This window comes from Taeniopygia guttata, chromosome 13 (assembly GCF_048771995.1).
Source record: "Taeniopygia guttata chromosome 13, bTaeGut7.mat, whole genome shotgun sequence".
Classification (NCBI taxonomy): domain Eukaryota; kingdom Metazoa; phylum Chordata; class Aves; order Passeriformes; family Estrildidae; genus Taeniopygia; species Taeniopygia guttata.
This window is the reverse complement of record NC_133038.1, coordinates 2,058,236-2,080,397: the sequence shown is the minus strand read 5'-3', so window position 1 is coordinate 2,080,397 and position 22,162 is coordinate 2,058,236. Positions and strand designations below refer to the sequence as shown.

The 22,162-nt window shown below is 40.6% G+C and overlaps 1 protein-coding gene across 4 annotated transcripts in view; it reads left to right on the top strand.

Moving 5' to 3' along the window:
• The first annotated feature begins 322 nt into the window (after nucleotides 1-322).
• Nucleotides 323-22,162, top strand: part of MACROH2A1 (macroH2A.1 histone) — a 43,023-nt gene continuing 21,183 nt past the window's right edge. For all 4 annotated transcript variants that reach the window (XM_030283690.4, XM_030283689.4, XM_012575877.5 and 1 more), the window contains exons 1-3: nucleotides 323-456; nucleotides 8,398-8,598; nucleotides 21,187-21,293. In XM_030283690.4, the coding sequence (XP_030139550.1) occupies nucleotides 8,427-8,598; nucleotides 21,187-21,293 (279 nt within the window). In that variant the 5' untranslated portion in view covers nucleotides 323-456; nucleotides 8,398-8,426. The remainder of the gene's footprint in view (nucleotides 457-8,397; nucleotides 8,599-21,186; nucleotides 21,294-22,162) is intronic.

Genomic DNA, 22,162 nt, shown 5'->3' with positions numbered 1-22,162 from the left:
CGGAGCGTTTGCACACAATGGCTGTGCCGGCAGCAGCTGCGGTGGCCGCGGTGCCGAAGCCCAGCCCCAGCAGGGACCGGGCTTTTCAACAGCCGGGCCAGGCCAGCTGCCGCTGGGGCCCGGGCGGGCGGCAGGACGGGCAGGAGAGACCCGGCAACCTCCGGGATCGCGGCACCGGCGGCCCAGCCGTGGGGGGATCCGTGAGTGGATGGCGAAGGATGTGAGTGGAGCGCGGGGAGGCCGTGAGGGACGGTGAGGAACGCTGACGGACCGCGGCGGATCGCGCCGTTAGGGGCGGGCGGTGGATGTGACGCGCGGCGCGCGGGGCATTGTGGGAGCTCCGCCAGCCCGTCCAGCCGATCCCGGTGGCCCCGCGGGCGGAGCGGAGCGGCGGGAGCGGCAGCGGGGACGGGAGCGGGGCCGCCGCCGGCCGACCGGAGACATCTTGTCCGCGCCGTAAGTCACCGCCGTGGTCCGCCCGCCGTGCGGCAAGGAGGGGGCGCGGGGAGCTCTGTGGCGGCGCGGTGGCACCGGCGGGGTGGGGGGGCCGCGAGCCGGCCGGCCGCGCCGTGGGACGGACGGGAGCCGGTCCCCTCCCGTGAGGGAAACCGAGAGTCGGCTCAGCTGCTTCTTGCTGTGCCTCGGGTGAAGCCGGGAGACCCACCCGCGCCCCGCGAAATGGTGGCAGCGGGGCTCTGTTTCCCTGGAATCCGCTATGGAATGACGGTGTGGGGCTGGGGGAGCCCCGGGGTGCAGGAGCGGCCGGTGTTGGAGCCGCGGTCCCGCGTCCCGGCTGCTCCACGCACGGACGGGCTCCGTCCTTGTCGCTCGCACCGCGGGTCGCCGAGCGCGGGAGGATAATCGAGGGAGACTGCGAAAAGCACAAGGCAAAAAACAGCAGGACTCGTTTTCCGTGTGTTTCACTTCGGGATGAGGGACCCGCGGTGTAAAAGTTACCTGCCTCGTTTGGATGACTTAATTTTAAAAAGCCTAATGATGTATTTTAAACCGTAAGCAGAGGCTTCTGAGAGTAGTAAAAATAAATGTTTGTCTGGAATCAGGGCTCCTTGTTCTTTTAGGACTGTCACTTCTTGCGGAGGCTGCAATATGTCTGCCTGCGGGATTTGAGCAGCCCGTGCGGACGGGCTGGGGGTGGGAGTTCCTCCGGGGGCACCGCGAGTGCTGCGGGGCGCAGGTGAGCGCAGGTTCCCGGGGCTCCCCTGGGTGCTGCGGGGTGCAGGTGAGCGCAGGTTCCCGGGGCTCCCCTGGGTGCTGCGGGGCTCCCCTGGGTGCTGCGGGGCTCCCCTGGGTGCTGCGGGGCGCAGGTGAGCGCAGGTTCCCGGGGCTCGCCTGGGTGATGCGGGGCGCAGGTGAGCGCAGGTTCCCGGGGCTCCCCTGGGTGCTGTGGGGCGCAGGTGAGCGCAGGTTCGTGGGGCTCCCCTGGGTGCTGTGGGGCGCAGGTGAGCGCAGGTTCGTGGGGCTCCCCTGGGTGCTGTGGGGCGCAGGTGAGCGCAGGTTCCCGGGGCTCCCCTGGGTGCTGCGGGGCGCAGGTGAGCGCAGGTTCCTGGGGCTCCGCACCCGCTCCAGCGTTGGGACTCGGACTCCAGGCTGACGTGTTGGTGCGTGTAGGAGACAGGGAGGGCAACAGACTGTTTCAATGACTAGCATCTCCCTGTAATCCTTTTGTTTCTTCTGTAATCTTTAAAAGTAAGTTGTAGAAGGCCCATGAAATTGTGCCTGAAGCCGGCTAGTTGGAACTAGCTCCTATGCTAGCAGGGTGGTGTAAAGCTGAGGTTGCTTCATTTGTAGAGATGGAAGGAGACTTGTTGTTTATCTTTATACTTGGATGAGACTTGTTATTTATCTCTTGACCATGCAAGTGAACAACCATTTTTTCCCCAGGACTGTGTGTGGCTGTCACTTAGCAACAGGTCTGTAGAGAACTTGGCAGATCCACTGCCTCCCCCATTCTGAAGAGTAAAAGAAATAAATTAGCAAAGGAGCAAGAGTGCCATTAATAAAAACAGTACCTGGGTTCTCAGAGACAGCCCAGAGCTGAAAGACTTAGTTTGAAGCAAGACAATTACAGTTGCTTTGAAAATTATGTTTTAATGCAGTTGGGTATGGAAGATTTTGCATCAAGCAGTCCCTAGAAAACTACTCAGTGTATTTGGGAGTTTGGAGCTTTTTTTTTTTTTTTTTTAAGTGTTGTGAAAGGAATTGTTTACTTAGTAATGGTTGCAGGTTATTTTGATGCATTGTGTTTCATAACCTTTCACACTGAAATCTAGGCCTTCTGGGTTTTTGAACAGTAACTTTGCTCTGCTGTGTGTGCTGTATACCCTTCTGATTGCCAGTAAAGCCAAATGTTGACAGTGTAGATTAAGCCATAACTGATATGAAAACTAGTGGTAAGACTAGAATTTGGCTTAAAGTCAGTAAAGTGCTTAAGCACTGCTTATTTTGTAGATCAGCATGAGCAAAAAGAGAAGTCCACCACTGCAAGCTTAGTCTTAAAAGAAACCAGTGTGTTTAAATTTGTCCTTAGGAGTTGCTTAGTTCTGCCAGTGCATAGCAATGAGCATTGATAAAAGATATTCTCTTGATAAGGTAGGTGATATATTTACACTCTGGAAGAATAGTCATGAACCTTTGCTCTCAGAGAAGTACAGAAATATTTTTGTGCAGCTCTGTCAGCTGGTTTCAAAGCCTGCTGTCTGTTCCACAGAAAAGGTAGTCCTACTCCAGCAAGGTTATAAAGTTGGAATCAAGGAGCAGGGATCTGTAACTGATGCCACGAGTGGAGAAAAGAGCCTCCAGACAGATCCTCCACTGGGAGAGGAAATGTTGGCCCTGCGGCTAGTGCTAAGCATTAGGTTTTGTCATCTCAAGAGGTAAAATTGGAAAAGAAAAATGTAGCACTTGTGGAAAGACTGCAGGGCTGGCTTGTTTGCTTGCTTGAGAAGGATGCTGTGAACACATAAAGAAGCTATAGTTCCTTACCCAGGCCCATTCTGAAGACAGGATGGTCAGGATTCAGCTCATGGTCCTTGTTCCAGGAGTGATGCAAGAATCACACCATTCATGACCTCCTTGATGGATCGATCCCTTCTCTCAGCAGTCTATTATCTATTTTAAATTTTGTTCTGCATCTGAATTTGCCTTGGAAGCATCCACATGAATTCTTTATTATGTTTTTATTTTCCTACAAAAATGTTAAAGGACAAAGTTGTTTTCAAAGTGTTATTTAAAACAGTTTTTCTGCATTGAATTCACAAATTATCCACTGACTTAAGGCCCTCTGTAAATTTTTATGCTTTCTATCTAGTGTACAAAAGCCTACAATGTATAAATGGTTATTTCAGGCCAGTTCTCCCAGCAGTGGTCAGTGAAGACAATTGTATTTACATTTTCCTGGCTGTTGGTGGCAGGATGCCCAGCAGAAACTTGTCACACTCCCAGCACTGTTCTTAGTGGAAGTTTGCACATTAAGGGGTATTTGTTTTGGTGTTTCAGACCCACTGTGGGAGGGAGGGGCTTCTGCCAGCTGAGTACAATTATACAGCAGTATTTTGCTTAGCACACTGATTTTGTGAAAACGTTATTCCTGTTTGTCCCATCATTTATGTTACTGCTATAGGAATTTTAATTGTCTTAATCTTCAACAGAAAGTACACATATTGTGCATTCCGGATGGAGAGTGTTCTCTTGGTTTTCCAAATGAAAATAAATGTATGGTGCTACCTTCTCAGATGAGAAGTTAACGGAGTTTTCTGGTTTACAACTGTTTTTCACTCTTCTGTCTGTTTCAGACCTCGAAGAGTTACTGCTTTGATAAAGAGCTTGATCTGAAGTTTGAAATCACATCTGATCAAATGATAGCTGAGTGATTGGCTCTTTTTAGTTCTGTTGTACCTAGAAACCACAGTCCCAGGCAGAGACACTGTTGTGCCAGGCAAGCATTATTAGGGAATATTCTATACCATTTTGTAAATATGCCACAGTAGCTTCTGATTAGCTGAGAACAGAGCAAGCTCATTGTCACAGCAAAGTCAAATGCATGTTTTCAGCAAGAGTTCAGCAAGTGCATTTTATTATGGGACATAAATAGATTTAATAGAGAATGGCAGCACTTACATTGTTAATATTTTGAAACAATGGAAAGAAAATAGTATTGCAACTAATCTCCTGTGATACAAACTGAACTTTCCAGCTTGGTCTTTGTACTGAAATACAAAGAATTACTATATCTTAATATTTCTCCTACTGTAGTAGTGATCTGGATTCCACTGGTTACTGATATGATCATGTAGACCTAAATTGAATAATCTCTTTGCTAAATGCAGTTGATACACCAGTGTAAGCCCACAATCAGAACAGTGTCTGTCTCACAGCAGTAAGATTCATAGTAATTTGTTTAGTCATTAAGAACCAGTACATGAAAACTGTTAATTACAGACTGGGTTTATTACTGCTCTTTGATCAAGGTGTCAAATCAACCAAACTAATGAAGTGCTGGTATTTGGACTTTGGGTATCACTTCACCAGGATGTTCAGGCTGTACTTTAAGAATTATGTGATGTTAAACCTTTCAGAAAAACAGATGCCTATGTGCATTTGAGGAAGATGGTATTTGAAAGTGTGGTTCAGCAGAGTATCTGTCTTCACACAGAAAAATATGGCCAACCAGAGTTACTCCAGCCAGTTTCAAAGAGAAGAATGGTAATTTTGCTGATTTCATTGCTATATGTTAAGGTTGTTTCTTAGGAAATGTATTTCTGGCTCACAAAGATGTGACAGCAGAGGAACCTTGTAGCTTGGATCTTTGTTTTGACCCAATTAATACACCATCAAATCTTATTTAGGCATTTGGAGATCTTAGAAACCAGTGTGAATCTTGCCACAGTCTTTAAGGGGTTTCAAAAGGCTGTGAATCAAGTGCTAAATTCTATATCTAGGGCGATCTGCATCCAAGCACAGCAGAGCCACTGAAGAATGTAGTGTTATATTTGATTTGAAGTCAAAGCTGAACTTAGATACTTGACTCCTCAATGACATCCCCTGATTATCACAGTGATAATTTTGTGAACTCTCCCGTTGAAACAAAATCATATTATTGTCAAATCTTTGGGGATTTTGCAATGTATTTGGTAAACTTCTCAAAAATTCCATTACAAAGGCAGGACAGAAGAAAGAAAGGAAAGTACTGGTCCATTGACTATGATTTATTTAAAAATATATTTACTTGCTTTTATTATACCGCTCAAATCTAGTCTGCACTATGATGCGTGTGATAAGGTTGCCTTCGGTTGCCTCTCTGATCTGTGGGCTCCCAGTGACTCAGCAAACAGCTCTGGTTCATTAGTGCTGGCAGCATTCCAGAGTTTCTGGTGTTACAAAGATAAACCATTTCGGAACATGTAAGGCACACGGCTTTCTTTGGTTTTTGATCTGTTGCCATGCTCTTTGCATTTTGCCTCAATACATTTCTTGTGGCTTTTGCAAGTGAAATCTTTCTGTTCTGTTTTTTGGTGGAGTACTAGAAATAGGGAAGAGGCATTTGAGAGTTGGTTGGGCCATCCTGCAGCTCAAAGGCAGGACAAACAGGTTCTGCAAAGTAATGATCCTGAATACACAATTAAGCTCTGAGAAAAGGTTTCCATGCCAGGCTCTCACTTTCACCTTCCAAATGGTTGCATGGTTGGTAACAGTAAAAGTGGTACTTGAAACCTAATTGAAGTTTTCCTCCCTCCACCCCCAACATCTAAGCAATCTGAGCATACATGTAGGAATGGGATCCTTGAGATGGGCATCTATATCATATTTCACCTTTAATACTGAAAGTTTCCAAAGTTCTTGGGTTTTTCATTATTCAGCCCTGTGCACCAGCATCTTTCAAATTCAGGCAAAGTTTCTTCTCAGAAATAAACTTACGGCTAGAAAGGTCTTTAATATTCCATATAAGGGGATCAGGTGAAATGGCAAGATGGTCACATTACATTAATATTTAGGATACCCTGGACCTAAGTGCATAAAATAAATTATCTGTAGAATTTGCAAAGGTGATGAAGTAAGCTTATGAAAGAAGAAAAAAAGACACCATTTTATAAATGGGTTGGTGTTACTCTGTATTACTACTACTTTACTAATGCTTTGATGCAATTGTTACAGCAGCTGACAGCTAAGATGACATTCTCCCAAAGAAAAAAAAACATTAGGAAGTAAGGATTTCCATATTCTCTTCCAGCTGTTCTGATATCCCATAAACTCACGAAATGATTAATAGACCTTTGCTGCTTAAGGCTTGCAGGCTTTCTCTAGAAAAGTTATGGTTTTCATCATTGACCTCTCAGTTACAAACCAAATATATTGCAGGGCAGCACAGATATTTCTCATGCCCCTCTCTGTGGTGTTTGATTCAATGAACCTCTTAACATTTGAGGTTAAACATCCCTAGTACTGTTGATGAAAATGGATTATGAAATATGAAAATAATTCTTGGCAGAAGGTCTGTAGACAAGTCAAAGCCCCACCCAGCCTTCCTGCTAACAAAGACAGAGCTAACTAGATGAGAAAATGCAATTAAATTGATGTTTTTAAAATCATTGGTGAGCTGTATTTGGGTCATTTCTCAAGGCGAGAAAATTGGCTTTTGTCCTCCTCTTCACAGAACAATGATTGTTACAGAATTAAGTCCACAGCAGATGAAAGGAGAAGGAGCCCTTTTGATGGCTTCCCCTTTCCAAAGATTCCTGTCTGTCTCTGGACATGAGTTTCCTAAACATAGTGTGACTTTCATTTGATCTATGAAGATGGAGTTGTTTTGTTTAGCCTTAAAAAAACAGTAAACCCTTTGCATTTAATTTAATTAATCTGCTGTGCAGGTGTAGGTGCTGATGAATGGAATGTGGAAGTGGAAAGGAGAAGAAACCTCTGATACTCCGTGTTCCTTTAGCTATTCTGACTGGTATTTGTTTGGTAGTTATGTAGCCTAAATCTTATTGACTCACTGGGAATTGAAGGACTGCAGGATGTGTCAGCACAGAACAGAAATTGCAAAACCTAGGAGTGGGGTTAATGAACCTGTTTTGCCTTATTCTGAGATCACTTCAATGTGGATTCAGGCACGTGGAAAATACAGTTAGGTTCTGAGGGCAAGGAGACAATTCAGGATAAACAAATGAAAAATAGGGGAAGTAGAGAAATGGTGTGATAGGAAAGCAGAACTAAAGGAGGTTTCATTGTGGAGTGTATAAACACATCAGTGAATGTGGATGTGTGCTAAGCAGGATTTGTGCAGCAAGGGAAGAAGTGAGGTGTGTCAGTATCACTGATGCGTTCCGCTGGTTTCCCTGGAGTTCAGACATGAGGGAGGGGAGAGGTGGGGAGATGGGCACTGTCTCCTTTCCTCTGAGGTAATTTCAAAACCAGTGAGTTGCCTAAACCTTCAAAGACACCTTGAGAGCCTGTGAACCCTCCACCTCTTTGGATTGTCAGTTACTATTTACAGCCTGAGCAGAAATCAAAGAGAGGACAGAATATGTTTGACAGCTGTATCAGCAGTAGGTTCCCTCAGCGAGATAAACTGAGATACAGTTGTCAGGTACGTGCTGGGTGTTCAGAGCATTGTGCTGTCAGGGAAAGGTGGCAGATAGAAGATTGTCAGATTCCTAGAGGGAATGTTGAAGCAATATGGTCTTCAGTGTAGAGATGGCTGAGTTTTGGTAGGTTCAAATCTCAAGAGGGTCATTTCAGATCTTTCTAAAAATAGAACATCTACTGTACAGGAGATGTATTTTGCCATCCATAGGCCTTTGTTCTGTCAATTCTCATGCCCCTGGAAAATCGAGTATTTTAAAGGAGGTGAATATACTTTATGAAAGCTTTAGTGGATATGGTTTCTCCTAGTTTGGAATATAATTATACATGAACCTAACTGCCCTATCACATCTGTTCAAATGCCCTACCAAAAGGCTTTCATGGAGATAAGGGGGCTGTGTCAGTCTCCTTTCAGAAAGCATCCTCTGCTTCAATGCAGAAGTTCTGTTTTAAATCCAGTACTTATCACTCTTTGTTCCATTAGTAGTACTGGGTCTACTCTGTTAGGAATTTCAGGAAGGTTGATTCTTAGGAAATAACTTGTTTTATATATTTTCTGTATGAAGTTATATGAAATTACAATGGGGAGTAAACATTCTGTGGGAAATTATTTTAGGTTCTTGTGTATGCTCTAAAAAGACAACTTGTCTGTATGTTTTAGATACTGTGATGCATTGCCTATCCCAAAATGCTGATTTGCCTTGGAATTCAATGTGTGGTCTTAATAGTATCAGTCCTTATTAATAAGCTTTTATATTTTGTTCCTTTTTTTTTTTATTTATTTCTTCCTAAATATAGAGTGCTGTTTCAGACCTGATACAGACAAGATGTCCAGCAGGGGTGGAAAGAAGAAGTCTACCAAGACTTCCCGCTCCGCAAAGGCTGGAGTCATATTCCCTGTTGGAAGAATGCTCCGGTACATTAAGAAAGGCCACCCGAAGTACAGAATTGGTGTTGGTGCTCCTGTGTACATGGCTGCTGTACTGGAATATCTAACTGGTAGGTTTTGCTGAATTATGTGAAATAGTAGCAGCAAAAGTTAAACACAAACTGAATTTACACAGGAAAAAACCCAAACAAGCAAAAAAAATTACAGCTGAAGTGTGCATTTTGCTGATCACACATCTAAGCCAAAATCAAGGTACCCTCACCCCTGCCTCAGAGCCTTGATGACTTTTGTTCATTCCAGCATGGAATTTGCTTTCATGACTTGTAAGCTTACTCCTTCCACATAGTCAAGGTTCCCACTGCCATCAGTGTTTGTGGACTGCATTGTTGCAGTTCTCCTTGCTTTGATTTTGTGATTGATGACTTTGTTTGGGTTATAATTGACTGTTAAGCTTATACATTAATTTTAAGTAGAGAGCTTCTCCATGTTTACACAGGGCTGAGACTGCTTACAGTCTTGTTTAAACATTTTTGTTCAATTTGCAGATTTATTTTCAGACTACACATGCTGTTTGCAATTTGTTTGATTGATTCTGTGTATACATGCAAACTGTTCATCTGCCCTGGATCTATGTGGCTTATTTGCTTACAGCTGTAGTTCTTGTTCTGTTCCCTTCATCACATCAGAATGAGAATACCTTAAATAACTATCTCATCCTCACCTTCTCACAGACAAAAGTATTATTTTGCCTCCATTTAGAAATAAGATTCAAAGGAATAAAGTACTTTGCCCAATGACATAAACAACCAGACATGCAAGTAAAGATCTTTACATAGCTGTTTTGTTCTCAAACAAAACTGAAGACATTGCAAGTTTACCCACTCTAAACAACATTACAAAAGCAGTCTTTGACAGAAAACCCCAACTGGAATAGAATCAGCATATGGGCTTTTTGCAATAATGGTTGGCTTAAAATAAAAGAAGCAAATGGATAAGAATGTTCAATCACCTTCATGTGGCCAGATTGATGTCTAAGTATTTACCTGTGGTGTAGGGATCTAGTAAAAAGCACAAGTGCCAGACAGATGAGTGGTTGGAGCCAGATTCTATTAGCATGACTAAGGAAAAGTTTAAATTGGATCTTATTTCTCAAAGCAGTGTTTCCTTATCCAGTGCATCTTGCTTGTGTTGGTGTTCTTGCCATAGGTTCAAGTCTTTCAATGGACAGGAGACTTTAAGCTGTATTGATGTGCTGAGCCTCTAAAAGGTACAGGGTTTTCTTTGACTCAGGTAGAAAGTTATAAAGCATTGACTTTTCTGGGAGTATTTAAAACTGAAGCAGCCTGACCGTACCACACTATTAGATACAATGGCTCTTGACATTGAAGGACAGAAGATTTCTTCTTATAAAGTTTCTTCTTCCCCTAAAGAGGAAGATTGGTAATATTACCAAAAAATTAATATTGTGTTTGTTTTCTGTAGGGTATTCATATCATCAAATATATATTTTTTTCACCTTCACTTGTCAACATTCAGTATTCTTTATAGTACAGGTGAGCTTAAGGCTCTGCTAATGAGCAGCACATGTTATGGGTTAAATAATTTAGTGTTGACTGAGGCAATGATAGTTTAGGCAGTTAAGAATAGGCTGGGGAAATAAAGGTGTTTCTTTAACTGCTGTGCATCCTGAGAACTTGTCTGAGGATATTACCAACAACAAGAAAAAAAAAAAAACAAAAAACAAGGAAAATAACATATATCACTTTAGGAAAAACTAAAGGCAGGAGGAAAGAAAAGAAGGAATAGCTGAAGGAGAACGTACTTTTCTTCTTTATCTCTTCAACTTTAAGGCAGTTTTGCAGTGGTTTTTCTGTCTCCTTGGAAGGCTAGGTAGGTAATCCTAGTAACCTGTATCTCATGGCTTTCTTTCATTCCTGTACATAGATGCATGTCAGAAGCACAGATATGCCTTTCTTTCCAGAGTTGGTACCAGTTTTATCATAGAATTATTTGGATCGGGACTTCCTTTTTCTAACGCCTTTTCCATGGACAGGCATACCTCCCTCTACACCAGATTGCTCCAAACCACATCCATTCTGGTAGCCTTGAACCATCTTGGCTATTTCCAGAGATGGGGCAGCCACAGCTTCTTTAGGCACCTGTGCCAGTGCCCCAGCACACTGACAGGGAAGAATTTCTTCCTAATATCTAATCTAAATCTATCCTGTTTCAGTTTGAAGTGATTCCCCCTTGTAGTCCCATCACTACAAGTCCTTCCCTCTCCAGCTTTCCTGTAGACCCCTTACTGTTTCAATCTGGTGGTTTTTTTTTTTTCCTTTCTCTAAGTTTTTCACACAGCGTATGTATAGTATAATTTTTAAGCCTTTAGTGCTCAGTATGTTTTCTGAACTTCAGGTCATTCATCTTTTTCAAGGTATTTCAGAAACAGCCCCTTGAAATGGAATGCTTGGAGATTTTTGGTTTGTGTTCTTTTTACCTCTTGGTAGTTATTACTTCACAAAACCAGAGAAATCCTGACTTCTCTCCAGGAGAGTTTTTAAAGATCCTTATGTTAGCACATGGTCTGAGACCAAATCAAAGCATTTCAACCATTTCAAAGTAAAACTAGGAATGTGACATAATAGGAAGGAGACCATGTGAACTGGCATGCTAATAAATTGGCTAAATCAAAAAGCAATCCTGTGTATCCAGGAAGGAGAAGTATAAAATATCAAAAGCAGTCATAGGAAAGAGAAACTTCAGAAACAAAAACGGGAGGGGAAATGGCAGAGACATGACCTAATAGAAAAGAACCTACTAAGGTTTAAAAATTGGTACATCAGTGCACAGAATATAGAACCATCTTCATTATTTAGAAAGTGAGGTGTTAAATTTTGCTGGGCTTTTCTGAGGTTTAACCTCAATGTAAATCTGAAATCAGCCCATAATGTGGTCGGATCTGGGATTTTTTGTTCAATTTGAGATTTGAACTTCTGAAATGCTTCCAGCTGTTCAAACTTGAAGATCTGTTCTGGATTCATCTCGAGTTATGACTTACCACTTTGTACTTTGAAAGTAGCTTATTTTTATCATGTATATACAACTCTTCATCAAAAAGTAAGAGTACATATTCTATGATTTCACATGTCCTTAGATTTCAATATACTTCACATTTAAACAAGTTGCACAGTGAGTAGCCTCCTTTTCTTACTTACTCACTAAAGGTTCTTGTTACCTAGAAGTAACATTAGAAAATAATTCTCTCATCAGCACAAGCAGTGTATCCAGTTTTGTTTCTTAAGCCAAGTTGCTTCTTGTTTCCTGTTTTTTATCTATGGAAATAATGTGTTATGTCCACTGTAAATAGAATGCAAGTGTGTCTTTCATGGGTAGATGTGCAGAAAGTACCTTTGTGTGTTACCAATATTGAAGCAGGTGGATATATTTCCTTTCTTTACGCTGGAGGAATAGTGTGGATGCCAAAGAACTATAAATGCACAGTTCTTTCTTTTCCTTCTTTGAAGCAGCAGTTCATGCAGTGCTTTGCAGGGAATAGTCAGAATAGTGGATCAGTTCTGCAGCATAAGCAGAAATTAATTTTATCCATTATCAACAGTTTTCAGTTGGCACATTCTGTGTTGGTGATTACTTTTGTCTTCTTTCCCTATTACACTTACTTTCCAATGGTTCCTTGTGTATTTGTTTTTCCAAACGTGAACTTCAGAAAACTGCAATCCCCCCACATAATTTCTTTGCAAAGTAGTGCATCAGTATCAGTTTATGTCAAAAAAGAACTCTAGGTCAGTCAAGAGAATGGCCACAGACTTCATCTGGAGCATTGCAGCCACTCACATGAATTTGGTGGTTTATATTTGTCAGAACTGGTCCTGCCACACATCTCATCAAGTATGGTCTTTTCGGCTGTTGAGCTTGCACAAGTTACAATATGTAGTCCAGCCTTTCTTACTAATGGAAAAAGACACTCCTTTGCCCTTGAAAAACAGAAATCTCTTGTGCATATTTAAAGGCAGAAAGAGCCAGGCCTGCAAGTGATTTCTGCTCTCCCCTCCCCCATCAACCATTCTACATTGTAAATAATTTTCAATTGCCAAAATGTCATAGTAAATGAGAAGAAGGAGAAGTTTATAAAACAGCAGGAGCACAGGAATACAGAAGAAATGAGACTGATTTATATTTGTTACATACATATGAAGGTAGGAGAAAATGTTTAATACTTGTTTTCTCCATTAGATCTTTTTCTCAGCTGTGTTTTTGGGATTGTTTTGCACAGGGTACTGTTCATCATATATTTTCTTGAAGTGTAAAATAAGCACTCCTTGAAGCCCATGGTTAGAATTGCATTCTGAGGCATTCCCATGTTACCCAAGTTTTTGTTTTCAGGCTTTCTGATGTCACCAGAATCAAATAATGGGGGTTCTTGTGCTGGAGCTCAATTCATTGCATTTTTATCTTGATGAATTTTCAATGTGGGAAACATTTTTGATCCAGCTGCTGATTGGCTGCAAAAGAAAAGTCTTTCCTGAGTGCAGTAGGTTTTACTGCTCACTTCAGATGCTCGCTTTGCAATGTCCAAGCTGAGCAAATTGAACTGCTGTTCACCTCTTGTGTTCTGCTTACTGACCAAAATCTTCACAGGGTCACAGAGGAAAACAATGATTTGCCCTTTCTTCAAAGCAGATGTTCCACTGAACTGCTTGGAAGCAGAGGGGAGCTCAGGGGTTCACAGTAAAAAAGCATTTGGTTAAAAGCAGATTCAAGTTCCAGGCAGTCTGAGACTCCCATAAATAACCATCCTTGGAGAGTAATGAAATTTAAGAAGATAATTAACTGACAATATTTTTTGATACCATTGAAATGTGCATTCACTATAAAGATACATTTCTGCTATTTAAACAGGCAGCTTTAGAAACACAACTTTATTTCATGGTAGTGTACCACAGACTCTGTCCCAAAGATGCCAGAAGTAAATTAAGGGCTCATAGGACCTGTGCCATCTTTGAGCGAGCATGAAAATACCTCTTTGTATGTAATGTGCTTTCAATATGGATTAATACTGCGCCTAAAATACAGCAGGGCTGTTTATGACAATAACCTCACAAGCAGAGACCTTTTGACTGTATCAGCATAGGAAAACTCCTTTGTAACATTCCTTCTACATAAGACTTGTTTCATGCTCTCAAGTGAAGTGTCAGTATCACAATTTAAAATTGCTCTGCTTGTAAGAAGTGCAACTTCAGATATAAAACTTTGCACTGTTATCAGCTGAATGTCCAACTTTCTGAATTATAAATGCATGAATCAGTCTCTTTCGAATGTATATAAATGAAGAGTTTTCTTTCACTTACAAGCCCTTCCTTGGCTCCAGCCCCGTAACACTTACATATATGTCTGTCTTATTGTGTAGTCCTGTAAAGTTCCATGGATCTCTGAGTTACAAAAGCTCACTCAGTACAAAATTACTGACCTGATTACAGTCCTGATGTATTCTCCAAGCTGCACAGGTCAGGTTTGACAAAAAAACTGTAAGAACCAAGAGATTTTTCTTGTAATAAAAGCTCTAACAGTGCGTACTGCTATGTCAGGATAGTTCAGAGTGGTAAATATACAACATTGTGACATGTGTCATATTGCAAGAATGTGCAAAATGCTGGATGGGGCTGGTTTAGTTTTTATGGCATGGTCAGTGAATATTTCCTGCCTTGAAAATGTTAATTTTTTTGCTATATTTCAGTTACATTTTAACTAACATTAAATACTTCTTAGTCTATTAGTAATTTCACCTGTTTATTTGGCTAAGCTGCAACAGAGTAATGACTTCATCTATATATTGCTGCTCAATTTAGCACTGGTATCAGCCTTTGTTTGGAAGATTGGAGTGTAAGAGAAGTGTAAAACAAAAATGTGGCTGATTTTGTTACACGGTTTTTACCTACTCATACCTTTGTCTTAAATGGAATTCCTTGTTGAGAAGAGTAAAAGAATCTATAAAGCTGAAGTCTTTTCTTCTTTGGCCCTTTATTCTTGGAATGACAGTTGTAGGACAACTGGGTAGAAGCAGGAAGACATTCTGACTCCACAGTGTATGTAGCAAACAGTTTCTTTCCTCAGATGCTCTCAAATTCTAGAAGTTCTTGCATCAAGTATTGTAAGCATGATTTTTTTTTTTTTCACTTTTTTTCCATGGGGATTATTTATAATGCCTTAGTTCAGATAATATTCTGTCTTCGATCTTCGTATTTATAGAAATTAAATTCCATGTGGATTCTTTGGTCCGATCAAATGAAATGCTCCATCCTCAGTATAAACTTCACTGGGGAAAAATAAATTTAGGGGATATACAATGAAATACAATATTTCTAAATCATACAGGAGGTACTTTCTCTCAAATTGCAAAAATGTCTGTGGTATAGCAGGCTTTGTTAGTGCATGATGTCATGGATACTAAAAATGGTGCTAAACCTTTCTGAGTGGTTTCAGAAAACAATTAGACACATCCATAGAAGTAAAATCTGTTGGGAAACAAAAAGACAGCATTTCTAACTTGGGGAACCACTCAGCTGCAGATGGCTGAAATCAGAGGGAATGTTCTGGAAAATTTGCTTGCTCCTTTAATGTCCCAGCCCACCTGCACTTGGGCACTGGCTGAGGACCGGAGGTCAGGCTGGATGTGGGCTTTGCTCCAAGGAAGTTACAGTGAGTCCTCTTGGTTTCTTTAATGTTTAGAAAAGCAGCATTAAAGACTAAGCCAGGACCCGCTCTCAGGATGTGAGTAGTCCCCTCTATTCTTTAACAGCCAGACCAAAGCATACATGGAAATCATTTAGATTGGAAAAGCCCTCCAAGATCATCAAGTCCAACTGTTAACCTGGCTCTGCCAAGTCCAGCACTAAACCATGTCCCCAGGTGCCACGTGCTGCACTTGATCAGGTAACGTCTGGCAGCAGTTACTTTAATCATGTTTGAGTGCATTTCTAAAACATATGTAAGCTGTTATGAGCAACAGCAAAGTGTACTGCCAGGTAGAGGAAGCTCCACTGAAAAAGAATAAAGGCTGATTTGAGTTAGATCAGGATTATTGTGAAGAAGAGCTAGGCTATCTCTTTAAATTAGTGCTCAGGGTGTGGCCATTGTAAAAAATAACATCTGAGTTGAAATTCAGGTTTCCCTGAAAATTGAACTCTCATGTCTCTTACAGATTAATAGTAAATAAGAACTCAAAGTATAACAAAAAAAAAAAAAGGAACTTAAGTAACCTTGGATCTCTTACAAAAAAAATAATGGATGGTATTATGGTATTAAAGTGTAGAAAAAAGCTGAAGAGACGCGTAAGTCAGATCAGAAGGCTCTAAGTGGAAGTGGCTTTTGTGGCCTGTTTGTGTTTTATGTAAACAGCAGTCTGTCATCTGCCTCACAGAAATGCAAAACTTATAATAACTTTGCAAAGTTAACAGTTTTTCCTTTAAGGGGCCTAGTTTTGATACAGCTCAGACACTCAAAACTGAAAGGATTGGGGTTTTTATCACATCCTAAGAGAACGATTGCCCTGCTGAGAGTTACGGTTTCATCAGGGCTTGTTCAAAGCAATAAAGTTTCTTGAACTGATTTTCACTGCATCAGATTTCCATGACTTTGAACCAGGGATGAGAACTGTTTTATTGGAATACATAAGAGGGAAAGTGTTGTTAAATGATTCTACCTTCACTCTTGCAACTGCAGATTCCAGGGGGATTGGGTGGAATACATGGAGAGAAGAATGCAGGAAACTCTTAACAGCCTGGGTTGATTGGGTTAAAACCTTCTGGAATCATGTAAAACGAATCTCAAGTCAATAAAATGCTGACGGGAAAGATGATTAATTTAAATACAATAAGCAGACTCTTTGTCACTTGGTTGACTCTGTAGCAAATACATATTTTTCTCAGTGGAATTTTGTCAACATTCATTTTTCTGTGATTTCTGGATATTGTTTTCAATTTTCTTTTGAGGAGTGGCTTCACGATTTTTTTAGAAACCCCCGACTTGTTCCTGTTGGAATTCGTGTGTTCAGAAATTGGCCTTGTATCAGCACATCACCTGTTAGTTGTTAAGAGTTTAATTTTCAAATATATGATTTCATCTCCCTGAAGATAAGGTGAACAAAGAGATTCGATGCAACAGCAATGATTTAGCTTGCAATTTAAACCAAAAAAAAAAAAAAAAAAAAGAGAAAAAAACATTTTGGGGATGAAGTCAGACCAATTGAATTTATTGCTTACATTGAGAAAGATTACAGCCTGGAATGCATAATAAGCTAAAGGCTTTTTTATTTAGGCTTAAGAGGAGTTTTAGTCAGTAATGACTAATAATTTTGTTTGAAAACTAGTAATATTTTGTTTGTACTAGTAAAACTAGTAATGTTTTGTTTGAAAACTAGTGATAAGTGAATTAGAGCACTCCAGGAGTCGGGGGAGAATGCATTTGTATTTGTAGCATGCAGGTCTGCAGTTTATACTGTGCCTGCTTTGTTCTGGCCTAATAGTAATTCGTTTAATTTTAGCCATGTGTTGTGGTCTGTTCCAGAATTTGCAAATGTGGATACCAATGTAACAATGCTCAGGGCAGAGGGCAGCCCCTTGTGAAACAGGGAAATGCAAGTAGTGGAATTGGGAAGTTGGTAGGGTGAGTAGAGATGACCAAGGTCTCTGAAAGTAAAGGACAAGGAAAACTGAAATCTGAGTCCTGAATCCTTCATCCAGGATGAGGTTTCTGTGGCGACTTCTGACACTTTTTGGTTGTGTTTGAGTGGGAAATGTCTTGACATCAGCTTTTCCTGTGGTCTTATCTCAATCTTAAATATGAGGATACACAACCGGTTTGCTTTTCTCCTTTAAAAATACTTAACTGAACCTTTAAAAACCTCAGCTGAAGAAAAGCAGTTTTGGTCCAAGTGCTGAAAACAGGCTTAGACCAGTTTTCACTACCCATATACCAGTTCTAACTATTACCAAGAAGTTTTTCAAGTGATCTAAATGAAATCTGCCTTGGAGATACATTTTAAGGAAAATTTCTTAACTTTTAGGGTTTCCCACTCAACGCTTCTACTTTATTAATGACTGAAAAGAAGAAAAATATTAATCATAACAATGTCTTTTAAATCAAATTGGTATGCTCACAGTATAGTGAGATTTCTGAGGCATCCATGCCTTTTTTGCTATTAAACAGCTGTCCATACATGAATATATAGCATGCTGACATTGAATTCCTAGTTAATTTTCTTTTCCTAATTATACAGCTCTCACACTTTTTTCTGGTTTGTTTTATATCTGTACTTAAAGTGGTACATGTTGGTTTGCATTTTTGTTTGAAATTATTCAGAAGCACAGAAGAAGTCATTTGTGCAGATGGAGTTTATCTTCATATTAAGCTGATTTCAGTATGTAGTAGTTGAATGATACATTCCAAACCATATAATATTGAAAAAGTTGGGATTTTTCTTCTTTTTTTAATAGAGCTCTTCATGTTCTGTAAAGTGAGTCTTGCAGTTGCCTGCTGCCTGAGTGGTAGTGATGTAATTATTCTCTAGGGGGGAAATGCCTTGAGTAAATATATGAAATGAATGGAATAGACATTATGCAACTTCCATCCTTTTTGTGAGGCCTCATTTTTGTAAAATATTTTTGTTTTGGTTTTCTGGTTGGATAAATACAAGCTGAGCAAAACCTGATGTCATGGAAGCTCTTAAAACTTTCTTTTCCCTCAACAGTTCTAAGCAAAGCTTTCTCTCTTGACCCTTCTTTGTTGCTGGAGTTGATTTTTAAATGCTTTCTCCTACTGTGAGAAGATTGCTTTTAATGAAACAGAACTCCTCAATGACTCAGACCTTTGAACCTGGTAGAATGACACTTCCAAAGTGATGGGTTGACCTAAGAGTTCAAGTCCAGTCTCAATTTTAAGTACTTTTTCCCACCTACTCCTTTTTCCAGGTAAATCCACAGTTACACTTCTGAAAATTTGAATCAGTTCCTTTACAATCCTCTAATGTAAAATTGTTTTTTAAAATGGGCTAAACAACCATTTAAATCTCCAGAATTAAAGCAGCATTAAACAGATATGAAAGTAGTGCTGTCTGCAAGAAAAATCCGGGCAAGTAGTCTGAATCCTGTCTGCATCCAGAAAGTCTTCATTTCCAGCATTTCTAAGTGCTCTGGTGTGTTGGATTTGGATTAGGTTTGTCTCTTGTCAGTTCTAAATCAACAAGCTGTTGCCTATGTTGGCTTCAGTTTGAATACCTCCTGATCCTCTGTTTTTAGATAGGGGAGTCCCCCTCTGACCAGACTCGTGCACATAGCTGAGTCTGGCAGTTCTCAGTGCTGTGGGGCTCTCTGCATGTACAAGCAATACTTGATTGTTGTTGGAGTGTTGAGAAGGCCAGAAGAGAAATTCCACCCTCCATGGCCTCCTCCTCTCTCCCTCTCCCCAAGCTCCTCTTTTGTGGTCCTCAACGCCCATGCAAAGCGTTCTCTTCCTGAAGAGGAAGTGGGGTACCTCAACTTCCCTAAAGGACCATTAGAAAACTGTAATTTCAAAATGAGTTTCCTGTCCAAGGAAGAGGGCTTAGCACTTACAAGAACAGTTCTCCACTGTACGAGGCAGACATTTTAGTTTTATGAGGAACAAATAAAACATTCCTGTGTGCTTTACAGGCATAGCACTTTCTTAGGGTCTTTAGTTCCAGAATGACCTGTCTGCATAGCTGTGCTGATCAGTCACAGAGAGTAACACGGCCTGACTGTTCAGCAGGGCCCGGTGCCGGAAAGCAGCAGAGGTGGGGGAGCAGAGGCCAACCCAAAAGCAGCAAAGCCTTCCCTTGCTTTTCAGCTGGCATTAAGTCTGAGGTACAAACAGTTGCGTTCCTGGTGTGAAGAGGTGGAGGTGGTGGCGTTACTCAGTGACAGAGCCTTGCTGGGGTCGGTGGGGATGCCTGGGGTGCACCCAGGATTTCACCGTGTCCACTGCGAGGTGATGCAGGGCTTTGCCACCACAGGCTGCAGGCAGCAAACCTCACGTGTCTGAGCTGAGCCTTGCCAGAAGTATGTGAAAGGGATTATGCAAACTTAATTCAGTTCTTTGGAGGTGTGGAAACAGTGGGCAGGTTGACCTTACCCTGCTAATCCTGCTTTAAAAATAAATTAAAGCAATTGTTGTCAGCATGAAATGTTGAGTTACTTTGGGGTTTAGACTGAATATTCTGCCTCATACTATACTAAAGTTAATTGTGTGCTTTGAAGAACACAAAAATGGTGAAAGCACACCAAAATCCTCAATGAAGTTTAACTGTAGAATATCCAGAAGCAGTTGAAAGTTTTCCAGTAATCATCGTAGCTTAACTGTTATGGGACTTAGGATGGAAAATAATTGGTGAATCATGTTAAATTCAGTCTAATGAGAAGCCATAGTCTGTACTATATAGTATTACTGAAGATCTACTGTGTCCTATGGTAAAGGCATGTGGTCACATGAACGTTGATTTCAGTCATTTTGTTTCCAGGTTAATGCCTTAATTCAGTTCTCTTTGCTTCTAAATCAAGTTTATGGGAGAGCTCTCATGGTGTAGTCAGTTCTGAAATGTGAAATCAAGCTCATATATTATTGGAATGTTACATTTTAATATTAGTATGTAATAGAGGTAAAAAAAGACATTTCCCTTTTTTTCCCCCTCTTTTTCTCCACATGTTACCAGATATGCAAAAGGAAATCTACCAAATGCAATAGTGAAACATGGATTGTAGAGAGGGAGATGAAAGGTTAGGTGTAATGGAGACAGCAGTGGCACATAATTGCTAAGTCTGATAAACATGTTCTGTCATTTTTTTTAATTGTTCCCCAGACTTTTCTTGTAATTAATTGCATCCTTGCCCAAGGTTTGTTGAGCTGCAGATAAATCAGTTAGCAGGTAATGCTCTAGCCTTTCTCTTCAAAGATCCTTGGACAGGGAGCAAGATCATCTTTCCTAATTCAGTAAAAGCCATTAAATGCCTGGCTGTTGAACATTATTTTGTCAGCCCTGGAAATATCCTCTAAGGAATAATTTATGAGGAGCAAGCAAACATGATTTATTAATTACTTTTTCTGGTTAAAAACTTCTTCTCGGATAGAGAAAAAAAAATCTTTAAATTAGTGTAGCAGCAGAATTTTTATTTTTAGTGTCCCAACTTGGATGTGTGTTTATATGGTTCCCTAATGCTAAAATTGAGTCATTGAGAATAGTGTCTTTTCCAGTAATAAAAAAGTAGAAGTGATGCAAGCCAGAACTCACATTTGACAGATTTGAGAAAAAGGCCTATAGTATTTGTGTATCTGCTGTACTCTGCCCTCTGATAGGAGAGGGGTCTTAAGAGATAAGCACACAGTAACCTTGAGAAGAACAATGAAAAGTAAGGAATCTGGGGAAACTGTTTCAAAAGAATAAAAAAATAATTCTAGTTTAAAGCACAAGACTTAAGTGTGCATTTGTTCTTCAGTGATTAGACATATAATATCAAAATGATAATTTTAGAGTTAGATGTCTATTGAAGGTATCTACAGCAGTTAGGAGTAACATGATGTAATTCCCATACCTTTTTGCATGGATGCTACATAACACATTGACTTTTCTTAATGACCACACTGTAATTAAAAGGAGCTTACTTTTTCCCCAGCGGAAATTCTGGAATTGGCTGGAAATGCTGCAAGGGACAACAAGAAGGGTCGAGTCACTCCTAGACACATCCTGTTGGCTGTAGCAAATGATGAAGAATTAAATCAGGTAAGAAAAACCTCTGCCATGTGAAGGCCAGGATTTCCTTTAGGGCTTCTTAAATTATCTTTTCATATAGCTGACTTGTAACTCAAGACCTCTGCTTATTGAGCAGCACACCAGGAAACACTCACTAGCATGCTGCCTGTGTAACTAACTACAGCACTCAGCTTAATTATGTATTTCAGCACTCCTAAAATGTGTAAAAATGCAATGGAGATGTAAAATTATGCTTGCTAACACTATTGCAGCTACTTCTGTTGGACTGGGGTATTATCATAATTTCTTCAAGGACACAGAGAAAATCCTGTAGATGATGTTTTTTTCTTTGTTTTTAGTTTCCCCCTTAGCTGAGGATTCAGTGGGATCTATCCTGTTCTCACTGAAGTCTGTTATCGTGACCTCAGAAGAGCTCTAAACTCTTGCAAGTCTGTGTCCTTCGCAGACTTAAGGATGCCTTTAACCTGGTCATAAAAAAAATTTGGCATTATTACAGTGCTGTGGTGTCCGCCAGAGGCAGTGGCTGGGATTAATGTACCTTTGTGTGAGGTGCTGTAAAAACTCCCCTGAAAAGATACCTTTTCCAAATCTATGTATCATGATGGAGCAGGAAACAGTATTTCCTCAGCCACCCTCCTTCTGGTTTTGTCTGAAATTTGGTAATACTTTCCATTCATTATCCCTTTGTAAGCTTGGATCCTCACTGAGTTGAGACTGGGGAGCAGTAAACACAAATCAGAAGGTGGGAGCACCTGGGAGACTTCAATGTCACTGTCTATATCCTCCTGAATAGTGAATTAGTCCCAGTTAGATGTATAAAAATGAGTTAAAGTGGTTTTAAATACAGAACATGATGTATTTCAACTTTGCTTTTAAAG